Source organism: Euprymna scolopes, chromosome 34 (assembly GCF_053919585.1).
Source record: "Euprymna scolopes isolate OS-2025 chromosome 34, ASM5391958v1, whole genome shotgun sequence".
In the NCBI taxonomy this organism is placed as follows: domain Eukaryota; kingdom Metazoa; phylum Mollusca; class Cephalopoda; order Sepiida; family Sepiolidae; genus Euprymna; species Euprymna scolopes.
In genome coordinates this window covers 57,324,128-57,341,791 of record NC_136515.1, presented here as the reverse complement: position 1 = coordinate 57,341,791, position 17,664 = coordinate 57,324,128, and the positions used below count along the sequence as shown (strand labels likewise).

General features: G+C 33.3%; 1 protein-coding gene across 1 annotated transcript in view; it reads left to right on the top strand.

The window, feature by feature from the left end:
* The window catches only part of LOC145259218 (uncharacterized), a 38,952-nt gene extending 23,194 nt beyond the window's left edge, over positions 1-15,758 (top strand). Inside the window, exons 4-6 of the mRNA XM_080117056.1 lie at positions 4,558-4,648; positions 12,407-12,492; positions 15,625-15,758. Of these exons, the coding sequence (XP_079973182.1) occupies positions 4,558-4,648; positions 12,407-12,492; positions 15,625-15,683 (236 nt within the window). The 3' untranslated portion in view covers positions 15,684-15,758. The remainder of the gene's footprint in view (positions 1-4,557; positions 4,649-12,406; positions 12,493-15,624) is intronic.
* The last annotated feature ends 1,906 nt before the right edge of the window (positions 15,759-17,664 follow it).

Below are 17,664 nucleotides of genomic sequence, written 5' to 3'. Positions count from 1 at the left end.
ATTCCTAACTCGATCGTAAGTAGACTCAGCAATAACTCCAGCGACGAAAATGCATTTAACATGTCAACCAATATCTATGAAACAGCCCTAAAAATGGTGGATACAAAAATATTGATATCAAATATAAGCAACAAAACACAAATAATATAATAAAATCCAAAATAGAAGAAAAATAAATATAATCTGCATACGGCCCCATACAATCAAATGTTAAAAACAAAACTTAGCAAGAAATTTCTAGATCTTCTCGAAAAGCACTTGCCCGCAACCACCCCCTTGCACAAAATCTTCAATAAAAATACCCTAATGTTATCCTACAGCTGGTGCGAAAATTTAGAGATGATAATTAAAGCACATAATAACAAAATATTAAATAAAAACAATATAAACAACAATAAAATAAGCAATAAAAAAAGTAAGACACCATGACAAAAATAAAACTAACACAAAAGACACATATATAACTAGCAGAAATAATAATAATAATAATAATAATAATAATAATAATAATAATAATAATAATAATAATAATAATAACTCAACTCCGGACAACAACAAGCATACTAGAAATAAAAATAAAAATACTAATAACGAACAAGATAAATGCAACTGTAGATACCGCACATTTTGCCCACTTTAAATTAAATGTCTAACCAAAAGCATAGTTTACCAGGCCACAATATTCGCGAAAGAAAACCCGAATAACAAAAAATATTACGTAGGTATGACTTCCTTAGATTTAAAAACTCGATATTATGACCACAGAAGTACATTCAACAATAAAAAAAACACCGTATGAAAACAAAGCTAGCAAATAAATACTGGGAACTCAAGGAAAGCGGCCGTTCGCCGGTAGTCAAATGGAAAATAGTAAGACAAGAAAACACCTGCAGAGACCTAGACGACCCATGTAGATTATGCCTTCATGAAAAATTTGCTATCCTGTACTTTAAAGAACCCGAACATCTATTAAACTGTAGGAGAGAAATAGCGAACAACTGTGTTCACAGGATAAAATTTATATATATATATATATATATATATATATATATATATATATAAACTAACATTAAAAAACCTAACCTAGATTTAAAACAGGTCAAGACACTAAATATCCAGGCTAAATAGAACACACACAAAGAATCAGGTCAACCAGAGGTCAAATGGGCCTTTGCCCTGTAAGTGCATGTTCATTGGCTGATAAGAAGGGCGCGGTGGATACTAGAAAGCTGATTGGCAATAGAAGGTGCGTATATAAAAACGACAGACAACCCCAAAATACGCGCATAAGCCTGAAGAATCCTAGAGTGGATGAAACGCGAAATATTCAGTGTAGCTTAATCGCCATATATATTTTATAAATTACTATATATATATATATATATATATATATATATATATATATATATATATATATATATATATATCTTTATTTTTCTTCAATCCTTTATATATGAGTCACGCTAGTTTATTTATAAATATATACGAGTTTTCCTGTCTCTGTTATTTGTTGAACACCACGGCTGTTGTCTGCGTGAATTGACATAAATGAAATTTACTTCTCTACTTTTCGCATAACGACATTGATTGGACCGCTCAGAATTGCGTTAAAGATAAATTATGTGCGGCCGTTCAAATTGTGCGACTAATTTGAACAGTTATCTCCGCACTAATTATTTGAGAAGATGAAACATATACGTATGTAGATAATTATATATATATATATATATATATATATATATATATATATATATATATATATATATATATATATATTTATATTCCAAGCAGTTCAGACCGGCTTTGCTCGGGCCCCATGTACTGTTTATAAGTTTATGTGCATATGTATATCTGTACCAAAAAGTTTGAATCATGTCCAGGAAACCTATATCTAGAATTTTAAGTGTTTAGACCCAAAATTGGTGGAGGAGTTTGGTAGAGTCTTCAAAGGTCAAATTTTTCCACTTTTGACCTTTTGGAAACCAAATGTTCGCCCCAAAACTGATAAAAGTCTTGCTTTATGTCTAAATACACTTTATGTAAAATTTCAAACGTTTAAATCAAAAATTGGCTGAGTAATTTGGTAGAGACCGCAGAGGTAAATCTTTAATATTTTGACCCCAATTTGGCCCCGTAACATTTATTATTTTGGGTTTGAATCAAATTAAAAAGTTTGATCCATGTCCAAGTAACCTACATCTAAAAATTCAAGTGCTTAGACCCAAACTTGGCGGAGTTTTCAAAGATCAAATCATTGAACTTTGACCTCTTAACAGTCAAATTTCTGTCTGAAAACCGATTAAAAAATTGTTCCCAAATACCCTTTGCGTCAAATCTCCAGTCTGTAGACTGAAAATTGACAGAGTAGTTTGGTAGGGAAATGTACACACGCAGAGAGAGAGAGAGAGAGAGAGAGAGAGAGAGAGAGAGAGAGAGAGAGAGAGAGAGAGACATACACACAGATAAACAATTTCACTTTTATAGATATAAAGAATTTTGTTGTTGATTTTTTAGCGATAATGAAATATTCGGTATGAGCGTCTCCTGCCTGTATATTTCTACAGATCCATATACAGACACATACGCATATACACATATATATATAAACAATGTATATGCAGACATACCTGCATCTGTCTGCAGACATACACGCACATACACACAATTCCTATACACATATACATACTCACATATATACATAGACACATATACATATATATGCACACACACACACACACACACCTACATATATACATATACATGGAGATATAAATCTCTGTGTATATATGTATATATATATATGTCTATATATGTCTGTAGATTTATATTTTTATGTAATTTATGTAATTTTGTATACGTGTATGTGAGTACATGTATGTATGTATGTATCTATGTAGGTATGTATGTATATGTACACCTACTTCTTACTGGAGATTTATATCTCCACGTATATGTATATATGTAGGTGTGTGCGTGTGTATATATATATATATGTATATGTGTCTATGTATATATGTGAATATGTATATGTGTATAGGAATTGTGTGTATGTGCGTGTATGTCTGCAGATAGATGCAGGTATGTCTGCATATACATTGTTTATATATATGTGTATGTTCGTATGTGTCCGTATATGGATGCGTAGAAATGTACATATGTATGTGTATGTATGCGTATTTGCGCGTGCGTTAGCGTATGTATTAATCCTTAACTACCTAAAAGCAACCCATTGTCAACTGAAATGAACAAGTCAACTTATAGTGACTACGAAAATTTTAAATGGAAACTTGTATTTGTCAAACACATGACACCTACAAAAACCCTTTCTCTCTCTCTCCCTTTCTTTCTCTCCCTCTTTATCTCTGATCTACTTCATTTACATGGCTGAACAAGAAAAAAGCAGTCAAAATGTAAAACCTAAAAATTGAAACTCCTCCCTCCTCTCCTTACCTCCTTTCTTTTTTCTTTACCATCCTATCTCCACCTCCCCTCCCTATATCCATATATCTCCACCCACGCATACCCGAATCTGCTATCCTCCCCACACACAATACAATCTAATGACTGAAATATTGTCGATACCCGTCTCCCTCCCCCTTATTATATTCTACCCTCTTTTTTCTCGTATTTCTTCTAAAACACTTCTTCCAAATACTAACAACCATTTCTGTCAGGTCTGACGAGGCTGTTGGATCGTAAATATGGTCTAAAATCCGAAACATATGTAACCAAACAGATAAAACGGCAATAAAAAAATAAAAGACGTATTTGCTCTGCAATAGTATTGAGCACTCTCTTCAGGTTTTTACTAATTACCAGTTTTGCCATATATATATATATATATATATATGTGTGTTTGTGTGTGCGTGTGTGTGTGTGTGTATTATATATAGAGTGGCACCAAAAACAAAGTCCTCACTTGTCATCTTTTTTTTCAAAAACCCGCGAATTTAAGCTAAATTGAATGTAACTGTTTTCACAACCGATACCTTATTTGATTCACCTTTTATTCCTCTATAATTTTACGTGTTCATATTTAGTTTTTAATTAATCGTAGTGATCATTTCGACTTGCCCAGATATTCCTATTACTTTTAAGCATGGTTAAATTCATTCATAACTTGAAATCTTTCTTACTCATCTTTCGGTTGCTCAAACCGTATGGAATACGGCTGGAATGCTAAATGTTTTGGTCTCGACTCTAGCTGACGGCACTCACATTATTTTATTAAAAACTTTTGAAATCAGTAGTTAATATTAGGTACAATATAATATTCAATAGTCAGAGAAGTATTCACTTAATTTATATTCATATTGTTTTGTATGTTAATTAAATGAATACATCTGTTACTTTGGAATGTTTAGTAAATTCACATATATATATATATATATACATATATATATATGTATATATATATATATATATAGAGAGAGAGAGAGAGAGAGAGAGGAAGAGAGAGAGGCGGGGGGGGGAGGTAACTGGTGCTACATAAAATATCAAGTTTTTTTTTCTTGAAAAAAGTCAAAATTAATCTCACCTTTCGTTTTTTATTTTCAGACTCTCAATGCAATCTTTCTGAAGTGGCATATCGCGGAAAATACGTAGCCATAAACCTGTCTTTAAATACCGAAAAGCATAAGTCCTGCGTGTAAGTTTCCATTTGATATTATTTGTTATTCTGTTCTCATTCATCCATAGCCCTTGAGCCCCTGGAGGGGCATAGGCCATCTACAACTTTGTAGATACTTTTATAGCGACTGAGTTCTTTTTACGGGGTGAGGGTGCTGGCCCCACGCCCAACCTTCCCAGAAGGTACATACAGCGCCTAGCCTTCCCAAATTGTCACTCATCTGGTACTGGCCAGACTCAACGTTGCTTAACTTCGGTGATCTGGCGAAAATCGGCGTGTCAACGTGATTGTGCCGTACTTCTGTTCTCATCTTAAGTGTTATTCGCACAACGTTTCGGCCGATGTAACCTCCGAACTTTTTTCAGGTGTATCTTGTCGAACTCGAGAATCTTTTTCATCGAACTCGGAAATCTGAACGGAAATTTGAACAGAACGACGATGTTAGCATGCTCTCGTTCCGGTTAGAAGTCTGAAATAATTCGCATTGTATTCTTAGCGTTACAAGCGATACGATTGGTGTCTTTTTCAACTACGCTCTACACATAATAATTCATGAGATTGCAATTAGATGAGTTGCATGATGTGTGTATGCTGGGGCCAGTGACGTCGTAGAAGTTCTCAAATAGCAACTTGTGGATTTTTATTCGCAGCTGTGACACGAAATGGAGCCATTCTGCCTCACGTATAAACATGTCTAGCACTTGACCACAATGGGTAGGAATTTAATATAGTAGGCACGACAAAAAAATAGAAGTTTTTTTTTTTTAAAACGAATTAAAATCTATTAAAATCCATTATTCTTAAGCAACGTTTTTTTTTCCAAAAGCCTGAATTTTATCATATGAAAAGCAAAATATTATAAAACCTTTTTACACTATTTTTAATAGAATTTAAAATTTTTAATTCCCCATCCCCCCAAACACCATTCACCACAATTTTTGTCTCGATGGGTAACATACTTTTATATATTTTGAAAGGTTTTTGAATCAATTAAATTTTTTTGTTTCAATAAGATTTAGGAGCATTTGCTATAAGAATATACAAAAAATATAAAATAAGTACCTCGATTTCAAATAATTCCATCTTTTATCTCTATGGATTTCGCGTGGTGAAATAAAAACATCCAAAATTTAATGATAGTTTGGAAAAAAACTACGGTAACCTTTACAGGACTAAATGAAGTTCATTTACTCCTGTAAATGTTCACATTTTTACGTCTATTATAACAATTAAGTTCAGAATCAACTTTATAAAGGTTTAAGTCTTTTTTCATAAGCGATATATATATATATATATATATATATATATATATATATATATATATATATATATAACTACTTCATTTATTCAATTTAATATACGAAAGTATAGATTTATGCGTAAACTTTAAGTATTTACTTCAAAAGTGCTCAATACGTAGGTAGAGCTAGTTAGTAATTTATAAAATATATATGGCGATTAAGCTACACTGAATATTCTGCGTTTCATCCAACTATAGGATTCGTCAGGCTTATGCACGAATTCTGTCGTTGCTTCTTGTTTTTATATATGTTGAGGATTTCTAGTTGGCCAATCAGCTTTCTAGTATCCACCGCGCCCCTTCCTATCAGCCAATGGGCATGCATTTTATCAAACAAAGGATCTGTTTTAGAACTAGGTTAGTGGTTTTAGGTGGTCGTTCTCCTTTTTTTTATACATATAAATATACCTATGTGTACACAATAATGCACATATATATACATATATACATATATGTGTGTGATCATTTATGTATATTCATGTTTATTTAATTTATTTATTTGTTTGTTTTCTATTGTTATTGTTAGTTTTAAAGCTATTTTGTATCGCTATCCTAGAGTAAGTTTTATTTTGTGAACACAGTTGTTTGCTATTTCCCGCCTACAGTTTAATAGATTTTGAGGTTCTTTAAAGTACAGGATAGAAAATTTTTCATGGAGGCATAATTTACATGGGTCGTCTAAATGTCTGCATGTGGTAGCTTGTCTCATTATTTTCCATTCGACTACCGGCGAATGTCCGCTTTCTTTGAGTTCCCAGTATTTATTCGCTAGTGTTGTTTTTATACAGTGTTTTTTATTTTTGAATGTGCTTTTGTGGTCATAGTATCGGGTTTTGAAATCTAAGGAAGTCATGCCTATGTAATATTTCTTGTTATTCGGGTTTTCTTTCGCAAATATTGTTGCTTGATAAACTACGCTTTTTGTTAGACATTTATTTTGGACTGGGCAAAGTGTGCGGTGTCTACAATTGCATTTATCTTGTTCGTTATTAGTATTTTTATTTATGGTATGGTTGTTCTTGTCCGGGGTTGGTTTGTTATTATTATTATTATTATTATTATTATTATTATTATTATTATTATTATTATTATTATTTCTGCTAGTGTTGGTTTTATTTCTGTCATGGTGTCTACTTTTTTTATTGTTTATTTTGTTGTTGTTTACATTGTTTTCATTTAGTATTTTGTTATTATGTGCCTTAATTATCATCTCTAAATTTTCGCAGCAACTGTAAGATAACTTCAAGGTATTTTTATTGAAGATTTTGTGTAAGGGGTTGGTTGCGGGAAAGTGTTTTTCAATAAGATCTAGAAATTTCTTGCCAAGTTTTGTTTTTAACATTTGATTGTATGGGGCCGTATACCAAATTATAGTTCTTTTTCTTCTGTTTTTAATTTTATTATAGTTGTTGGTGTTTTGTTGCTTATATTTGATATCGATATTTTTGTATCCACTATTTTTTAGGACTGTTTCGTAAATATTGGATGACCTGTTAAATGCATTTTCATCGCTTGAGTTATTGCTGAGTCTACTTACGATCGAGTTAGGAATATGTTTTATAATTGATGGTGGGTGGTTGGACTTAGGGTTTACGTAAATTGGAGTAGCGTTATCTTTTAAGTGTGGTTCATATGTGTTTTTATCTAAGTTTAACGTGACGTCCAGGAAGTTTGTTATTTTTATGTTAGCTGATATGTCCGCTTTCAGGCCTAATTTTTTCATTTCTTTGTGTATGATTTTCTTAAAGTTTTCTCCCTTGACTTTGTTGGAGTTTTTTTTATTATAGCTAGTCCGTCATCTCTATATAGGCCGATATCCGTAGTATCGAATATGCTTGTGAGGGTATATAGGATGAATAATCCCACAAGATCTGATGCCTCTGCAGAGTCTCTGGCACCCATCGCCAAATCGAATGAATTTTTCATTTTAGTTTTTATCCATTGGTTATTGTTATTTATTAGAACCGATTTTCTACATTTTTTAATTATGTTTATTTCTTCTGAGGATATATCAGTGTATACCTCGGCAAATTCTAGGGCAATGTTAAAAAGTTCTTCGGATATCGAGGGATAAAAGTCTATGATTTCAAACTGTATGAACGCACATTTATCTTTGTTTTCTATATTTTTAAACCAGGTGATTGCTTCGGTAGTATTTGCCCACTGGTTTAGTTCTAGGTCCTGTTTGATTTGTTTGTTTACTCTAGAAAGTATAGTTTTGCTAATTCTACCTATTTCTGGTTTAGTTGGGTTTATCAGGCGGGTGCTGGGATTATTATTAATAAATACTGAAAGTAAACAAATTACCGATAAACTAAAAATTAGCGATAAAGTTGGCAAATTGAAACCTAGATAGTCATACATTCTGCTTAAAGACCACAAATGGGACTTTAATAATTACTTTATATATATATATATATATATATATATATATATATATATATATATATATATATATATATATATACTTGTTGCCTAAATAACCCCCGTAGTTAAGCAACGATGACTTAAACACATTCAAAATTCGGAGTTTCAACCTTAAAATATGATACGTGCACAAGTGTTTTTTGTTTATTTTATTTACAATCCTCATCCATCCCGCAATAGACATTTTGTTTTAGATATTTTAAGCATATTTTTAACCACAAATAAAGAAGGGGGGGTCATAGGCAAAAATATTTCTAATTGACTGGATAATTATTTGACTTTTGGTAAATTTTTAAAAACAGACTCTATACAAAAAATACGTACTCCCTCGTTCCGTTTGGGCCGTGCCTATAATATAGCCATGCTAATTGAGTCTAAATTACTTTTAAATTATGTAAGATGCCATGACATAAATTTCACTGGAAATACACCCAAAGACCATTGAAGTTTGAGGGAACTTTGTAATCATGATTTTGTGCTGGCTGCAAGTCACTTTTTCATGAGAAGAATAGTATCCTTGGCTAGACTCAGTGTTTGATTTTGTTGAGGATTTTCATGGAGTTCAAAAAGTGTTTTTTTATGGGCCTTAACATTCTTGTATTAGTGTTGTATAGTGCTTAGATTGGCAGATTTAAAAACGTAATACTAATGCGTTTTTTGTTGTAAACCAGGCTATTGTTAATGCTGTAAATTCTCTGAATACGGGCTTGTATTTTTTTAAAAAGTTTTATTTAAACAGAGCAAAAACCGAAAACTAAAATACTTGTGTACGAGAGAAAGAGATAGTGGGAAAGAGATAGATAGATAGATAGATAGATAGATAGATAGATAGATAGAGAGAGAGAGAGAGAGAGAGAGAGAGAGAGAGAGAGAGAGAGAGAGAAAGAATTTCATTGTACGGACATAGTCAAATGTCCTATGATCTTTCCTGCTAGCTACAGTTTTCAGTTTTTAGACCATCTTCGCAACTCACACACCATTGTAATTCAAGTAATTCAAGGAGCATTGAAATCTTATCACATTCTTTAAACATTCCGGTGCTTTTCAGTCATCTGTTAATCCAGCTCTCAAACCCACCGAGAAAAAAAAATAACAAAAACAAAAACTACCGTTGCACGTCATCGCTATGAAATACTTCGGTATTTGTCCAGTTTATGACCCAATCTCCTGCAGCTTCGCATCTGCATCTTCCGACAGATCATGTTAAAAAAAAAAAAGCCGATACAAAGATTTCCAGACGATAAATTCAACACGCCGCATTTTTCCGTTCCCATGTTAATAACGGCTTTCTATTAAGAGAGCCATTCTTAACACAGGAAAAAAAGGTGAGAGGATTTCACGTTGATATAAACGTGTTGAAAGTCATTTTCGGTTAAATATGTTTTTGATTTAATGAATTTCACGTTTTCACTAAAACAATACATCAAATTGTTTCAAAAGAAAAAACTACAAATTCATCAAATTACTCCAAAACTTGATATAATTCTATTGGTTTTTATGCACTTATGTTGCCGTGCTGAAATAAAGACATTATTATTTAGAAAGCCATTCTTAACATGGGGAGGGGAGGGTGTTTTGTAACTATTCTGTACTTTCACCTAACAATTTGATAAAAACCGATATCGTAAAACTTGAATAAAACTTGACAATACTACTTAAAAACATAGCGCGGTACAATAAGTGCATAAGCACCATTATATTTCGGAAATTTTAGATGCAGATTTATCGTTTTTATTTTACTGTTCTTATCTTAGATGATTGTAACGTAATCGCGTTAGCGTTTGGGGGACGTGGCACGAGCGTGACGTCACGGACTCAAATGCATATATATATATATATATATATATATATATATATATATATATATATTAAGATCGATTGTCAACTAAGCTCCAACCCCTGTCCCATCGCCGCAATGTTGCATCTCTGTGTCTGTTTTACAAATATTTTAATGGAATGTGTTCTGATGAACTCGTTGCACTTATACCCCACTCAACGTACATATTCCCGACAAATTCGCTTAGCAACAAAATTTCACCCCTTCACTGTTGAGGTCCATAAACGCCAGAAAGCTTTCTACTCTAATTGTTTCTTACCTCGAACAACTAGGCTTTGGAATTCTCTTCCTGCTACCCGCTTTCCTGACTACTGATATGCAGAAGTTTAAATGTAATGTAAACCAACATCTTGTTAATCTTTCCTAGGCATGGTCCCAAATAGAGACCCCTTACGTCCAAGTGGCGATATGCCTTGTTAGGAGTGAATGTAAATAAAAAAAAAGAAAAGGAAAAGAAGAAAAAAGGAAAGGAAAAGCTGCGTGGCATTTGGCAAATTACGCTCGAGGGCCAACGCGAGGCTTTTCACTGCTGATATTCCTTTCAGGAGTTGAGCTTTGTAAAAATGGTCGACGGTGGAGATTTACTATATAGGTTTGTCTAATGCCATTTACTAACAGCAAGTTGTTTTAGTCGCATGAAATGAACAAAATAAACACCTTTTTCCTCCATTAAAAAAAAAAATATGTATCGTAGTTCTCATTTTCTTTGCAACAATCTCTACGCACAACGTTTGGATCCATTAGAAAGAACAATAACATTACATGATATTCTTACGACTTTTCGGCCGATGTAATATCCGATCTTTTTGTGATGCGTTTTATCGAACTCGCGAATCGTAGTTAGGTAAAAATGGTTGTTTTTATTTTGTCTGATTTCTGAGAACTTTCGCTGAAGTAAAATGAAGCAAAATAAGTAAACAATCTTCTTTAGTCAACAGAAAACGAGTAATCTTCCATCATGATAATGCTCGTTCTCATACATAAAAAGATCTTCATAGAGAATTTAGCTGGAAAATTTTCTTGTGATTAAATGCTTTAAAAGGAAATTGGTACAAACCTGATTTTATGCAGCCTGTAGTGTTCCTTGTAAGGCAAAAATTATATATATATATATATATATATATATATATATATATATATATATATAATTTCGAATTCAGCATAATGATTCGCGAGTTCGACAAGATACAACAAAATGAAAGTGGGAGGTTGCATCGGCCGAAAAGTTGTGAGAAAAAAATCCAATATGAGAACAATAGTCCAAAGAATCTATATATTAATACGACAGCGTGTGTTATTCTCTGTGTCACGCTTACATCCTGGTCGTTTAATTATCATTCCTTGTAATAAATAATTTTACCAAGAATTCTTCATAAATTTGGAGTTCGGTTTCGATTATAGCTGATGGCACTCAAATCATTAAGTTTTTTTATAAATAATTTTACCAAGAACTCCTCATAAGTTTTGGTTTCGGTTTCGATTATAGCTGAAGGAACTAAAGTTATATATACATATATATATATATATATATATATATATATATATATATATATATATATATATATAACAGTGCTCGATACATACAGTTAAGCTAGGTAGTAAAAATACATGGCAATTACGCTACACAGAATATTCCGCGTTTCATTCTTGTGAGAATTTGTCAGGCATGTCTTCTCACAAGAATGAAACGTGGAATAGTCTGTATAGTTTAAGTGGCCCATATATTTTCATAACTTACTATATATATATATATATATATATATATATATATATTATTTTTGAAATGGCAACTTTAGATTATATACAAATCGATAGAACATTAATTCTATAATAATATATACGAAATATGCAAGAATTAAAATGTCACATTTAAGCATATTTTACGACCTGGCTACTTCTGGCGTCCCTGCTAGCTTTGATAAATTCTTTTGCAGTTTTAACAAAATAGCTATAATAATATCTGAGCGTCCCCATTTACACTGAATATCTACAGAATGCCAACATCAATATGAAACAGTCCTCTGTGGAATTTCCACAGGTCCCGCTAGTAATAATAATGAATACACCAATAATAATAATAATAATAATAATAATAATAATAATAATAATAATAATTACAAAACTATGTATTTAAATGTATTTCTCCTCTCTTTATTTTTCAGCGGACGTAAACAGGGATTGAACTCTAACATTATCCGTTTTTATTTCTCAGGCATTTTCCATTCTTGAACAACCTTTTAAAGCAGAACAAGTGCGTAAAACTCCATCAACTTTTATTGGACATGATGGATTACTGTGGTACGTACTTTAATTCTTCTAATAACACTTACAGGGATACCCAACGTTGCCCGGGCAAATAAAACAAAACAAAACAAAATAGAAAAAGTTGATAAAGGATGTGCAACGTCTTTATTTTAAAACTTCTACATCCCAACCTCTCTGTGCTCGTCTCTCTTTCTTTATCTTTTATCCCTTCCTCCTTAGCACCCCCAGCATTTATAACTTACTAAATATAATAATGTACTATAACACACATCTGCTCTATTTATAGTATTGAGCACACTAAGATTCAGCAAATATAGCGTTCTTAATGTCCTACTGTATGATTACATACAACTGCTCTTTCAAGGGCATTGAGCACTATTGAATTCAGCATACTATGCTAATAAAGTGTGTAACAGAGCGCGGACACGCGTATGGAGGCCGTGTGCAAATGCCGAGTTGTGTGCAAAGTGACGTTACGGTAAGAAAAAAAGAAAAAAAAGATTATAAAAAGAACGAATGCAAAAGCCGACGATCATATTCGAGATGGAAGAGGTCAGATAAAAGGAGCACGGCCACGTTTTATTCGGGAAAGTTACCTGAAATTAAATGTCGTTGTTACAAACGAAAAAAAAAAAAGAAAGAAAGAAAGAAAGCCGAGTTATTACTTGCTCTATGTTCCTTGCGACGTACTCTGCTACATGTGTTGGGTCCCGAATGCCTGCATGCTAACGCGTGTGTGAACGCACACTATGTTACGAATGCTCTCATGTGTTGTAGTATTTTTTGCTGTTTTAAAAGAATGACGGCACACTGATACATGGAAATATGACAATATATCTTTACTGCCGGTGATGGTTATAGATGGTTGGTTTCTAGGAGGGAGATGCACGCACCGGTATTCGATGGGTTGATTCTTCTCAGGCCCAAATCGTCAACCCTGATATCTTTTTCCGTTGTTAGCATATCTCCATTTGTGAACCACCTGAAACATCCCCTTAGGATGGCATTGTCATTGTAGCTACATTATAAGGGCGTTTTATACAGCCATTGTCGTTTTTTTCTTTTAATTGAAAGCTATATATAATTTCAGAGGAGTTTCCGGTGGATAGTTATTCTGTACAAGTCCTGGATATTAAGAATTTTCAGTGGGTAGCTGTTCTGTACAGGTCCTGGACTTTATAATTTTGCAGGCAAAGAACAAAAGCTCCTTCTCGTGTTGACACGAAAAAAATTATATGCTGGGATACTAAAAGACTCAATATTTTTATGGAGCAATTCTGGTTTCTGATTGATTCCTAGCAGAACGTGTCTCAATTTGATTCGTCAATTCTTATTGCCAGTGTTTATAAGTAGAACCTTCCAACTTTTAGTAATCATACCCTTTTATTATATAAAAATATTGCAACATCGTTTCACTGAATTGACCTGACTTTGACGCGACTTGATTACACCTGTGCAACCGGTTACCGAAAATGACTTTTCAGATACATTTTAACTCATCTTCTTGTTGACAATTAATCAAGTTTGTTATTTCTTCCCATGCAAGTGCTTGTGTCTGGTTCAAACGAGCTTTTGGCATATTTGATAATTATTTTACGTTGATTTTACATTTGTCGCCAGGTGCACGATTTTGTCAAAATAATTTCTCGGTACATATGGCTTAGATATCAAAGAAGATATCAGGTTAATAATTCTTGATGGAATGACATTTTGATACATTTGATAATTAGTTTTTGTTTCTTGCATTTGGCCAGGCACAGGCTTTTGTCAAAATTTCTCGGCACACTCGACCTAAGCATTTAAACAGTATTATATATTTATTGATGCCATGTAATTCCTAATTCCTTGTTTTGTATACAGCACTATAACAACACGCATTAACGTTTTAGCCAATGTAAAATCGTCTATTTAAACACATGCTCTTTCTATGATATTGAGCTATTTGAATACACTTATACAAATTACCAAATGTAATACTCTAGTACTATTATTATGGCTTCAGGACAATGTCAGCTATATTTTCTTGTCAATTTTTAATATTATACTCACAGGTATTGCCTCCTCCTTTGTAAGTCGTAGTGTAGTATTTGTTCATTCGTCATGGTATCATTTTCTCATGCATTACCTTAGTCTGTGGAGAGGAGCACTGTGTAGTATATGTTCGTCTGTTATAAATACTAGCAGTAATACATCAACGAGATGGTTAGTCTGTTTAATCAAACGTTTAATCAACTGTATACGTCTTCTTTCGGTGTAACCTGATTAGGTTGTCTGAAGATACCTGTTTCCTGACCTAAAACGCACCAAACCCTGTCACCTTTTCTCTTTCACTTTGCAAAACACAATCATGTTCTGCAAAGCCAAGAACAAAAACAAAAACAAAACAAAAAAACAATTTTACTCTACAAAACAACCACACCACACCAAACACCATGAATAAATATTTGAAGATATAAAGAACTTGAAGCATGCCAAAATAACTGGATTATGCATATCAACCCGAAAAGGATTGATATGCCGTAAAACAATACCGGCAAACCAAACACCATAATTACATATTTGAAGATATAAATAATTTGAAGCATAAAAAATTTACCAAAAATAACTGAATTCGGTATATAATTATTAGGGCTGTGACAACAGCATATTCTTTTCATTGTTTTAACTCTCGAGTATATATTCGACACAGTTAGACACAGTGAATCAACCGAGAACCACATTACTCTATATAAAAGCATATAAGATATCAACGGATACACACTCGAGAGTCAAAACGATGAAAAGAATATGCTGTTGTCCTAGCCCTAATAATAACCCCCAAAAGGTTGATATGCTTTAAAACAAAACAACCAAACCAAACACTATGAATAAATATTTTTAAAAATATATAGAACTTGAAGCATAAAAAGTTTTGCGAAGAATTCCACCCGGAAAGGAATTGATATGCCGTAAAACAAAACAACCAAACCAAACATTATGAATAAATATTTAAAGATATAAAGAACTTGAAGAATAAAATCTTTTTTTTTTTCAAACTAATTAGATTCAGAATGTAATAACCCGAAAAGGGTTGATATATCATAAAACAAAGCAACCAAACCAAACCAAACCAAACCAAACCAAACTCTTTCATCATTTATGTTTCTTTTGTTTTCTTATTTCTAGATAAACCACCATGTGACGATACGGACGATTCGGTTACCGTAACCACGCAGATGGATTGATGAGTTGATCACAAAATGCGATTGATATTTTCATTTATGTCTTGTGATCTAGAATAAAATACTCGCTGACCGGAAGTTATTATTTTTTTGTTTGTTTTCTGAATGCTTCGTCAAACACGTTCACGCGCACAGCATATATACGCATGCGCACTTCGTAAGTAAACGTTTGCTGATTATCCCCCAAAACAAAATTATAAGAAATACTGACTTTTAATTATATCATGTCGGTACAAAAGTTTTTGCCGGTTTGTAGAATGGGCTTTTAAAAATATTGTAATTCATTTTATGCATATTGTTATTACTTAAGCATTTCAGCATGATAAATTTGTAACTTTTCCTTTCAAAGACAGTAGTACCCCGGGATACGGCTTTTCAGGTTACAGTGTGGAATACGATGTTTTTCCGCACCCTGGTTACGGTATTTGCTCTGCCTTGTGGTGTTATTTATGTTATTTGATTATATACATGTGTATTATATATTGTAATGTATTTTGCTACTTATTTTAAACATGCACGGCTCTCGTCTTCAGGAGGCCTCAAGTTTTGACAAGCTTCTTGGCTTGACCATTACTCCTGATCTTAAATGGAACACGTACATCAAATCTATTGCCAAGGCCGCTGGAAAAATGGTGGGATCTTTCTATCGATCCGGTAGATATCTCACTGCTGATGCTATTCTCTATCTATATAAGAGCCAGGTACGTCCAAGGATGGAATACTGTTGCCACATCTGGGCAGGAGCTGCTAGAAAGGACTTGGCCTGCCTTGATAGAGTTCAAAATAGACTTCGTAGCCTCGTAGGAGATGTCCTTTTCTCTTTCTTGCAACCTCTATCTCACAGAAGAGATGTTGCGAGTTTGTCTCTGATGTGTTGTTATTTTCATGGAAAGTGTTCGTCTGAGCTTCAATCTATGGTCCCCCCTCGCCAAACTTTCACAAGAAACACTCGTCTAGCTGTAAACACTATCAATAATTCCCCCCACTCTTTATCTGTACCTAAACCTAAACGTAGATTCCATGAACAAAGCTTCTTTCTTAGCACTGCACGCCTGTGGAATTGTCTTCCGTTTTCCTGCTTTCCGGCTGACTACAATATGGTTGTGTTCAAGTCTAACGTAAATAAGTTCTTGATGAGCCGTTCCATATAAGTTATCAAATTTACCAAATTTTCATTACTAATGATTACTATATTGTCCAATTTCTACTGTACACTCTTTAACCCTTATCCTTGAGTGGCTTCTTGGCCTTGATAATGTGGTGATGCCTATGTAAAAAAAAAAAAAAACTGCACTGTATAAAATTTTGCTTAGGCCCCGCCATACGGCGATTTCATTTTACAGATTAATGCCGTATCCCGGGTTATACTTTAATTAAAGTATCATTCATATTTTTATGCAATAATCTCACTCATAGACCATATCCTCGAGTGCCTATGGTCTCCATGTACAGGGTTCATCAGGACAGCCATGTACGAGACTACATGTACAAGTAAACCCTGACCAACTATTGAAAATCACATAGTATTGGCAGCCCAAACAAGATCTCCTCGGCATTGCTAACCAACGCTGGCTTTTACGAGGAATATGATCAAACCCGAACTAACAGCATGAAACTGTATACTACACTAGACTTGGTGAATTTTTGACCTGGTACCCAGTATAACCAAGAGACTACAAGAAATATATACTATAACATGTTCTTATATTCTTTAATAACTCATTGTCTGAGAAATTAGTTGTAAGCCATGTTTAGTTTCAGAAGAGATTCCGATGGGTAGTTATTCTATACAAATCCTGGAGATGACGAATTCTCAGTGGACAGCTGTTCTGTACAGGTTCCGGACTTTATAATTTTGCAGCCAAAGGAGTAAAAGATCCTTCTCGTGTTGACACGAAAAAACAAATATGTGCAAAGTTGCTAAAAAAGGTTTTATTTTTATGGAGCAATTCTGGTTTCTGATTGGTTGGTAGTAGAACGTGGA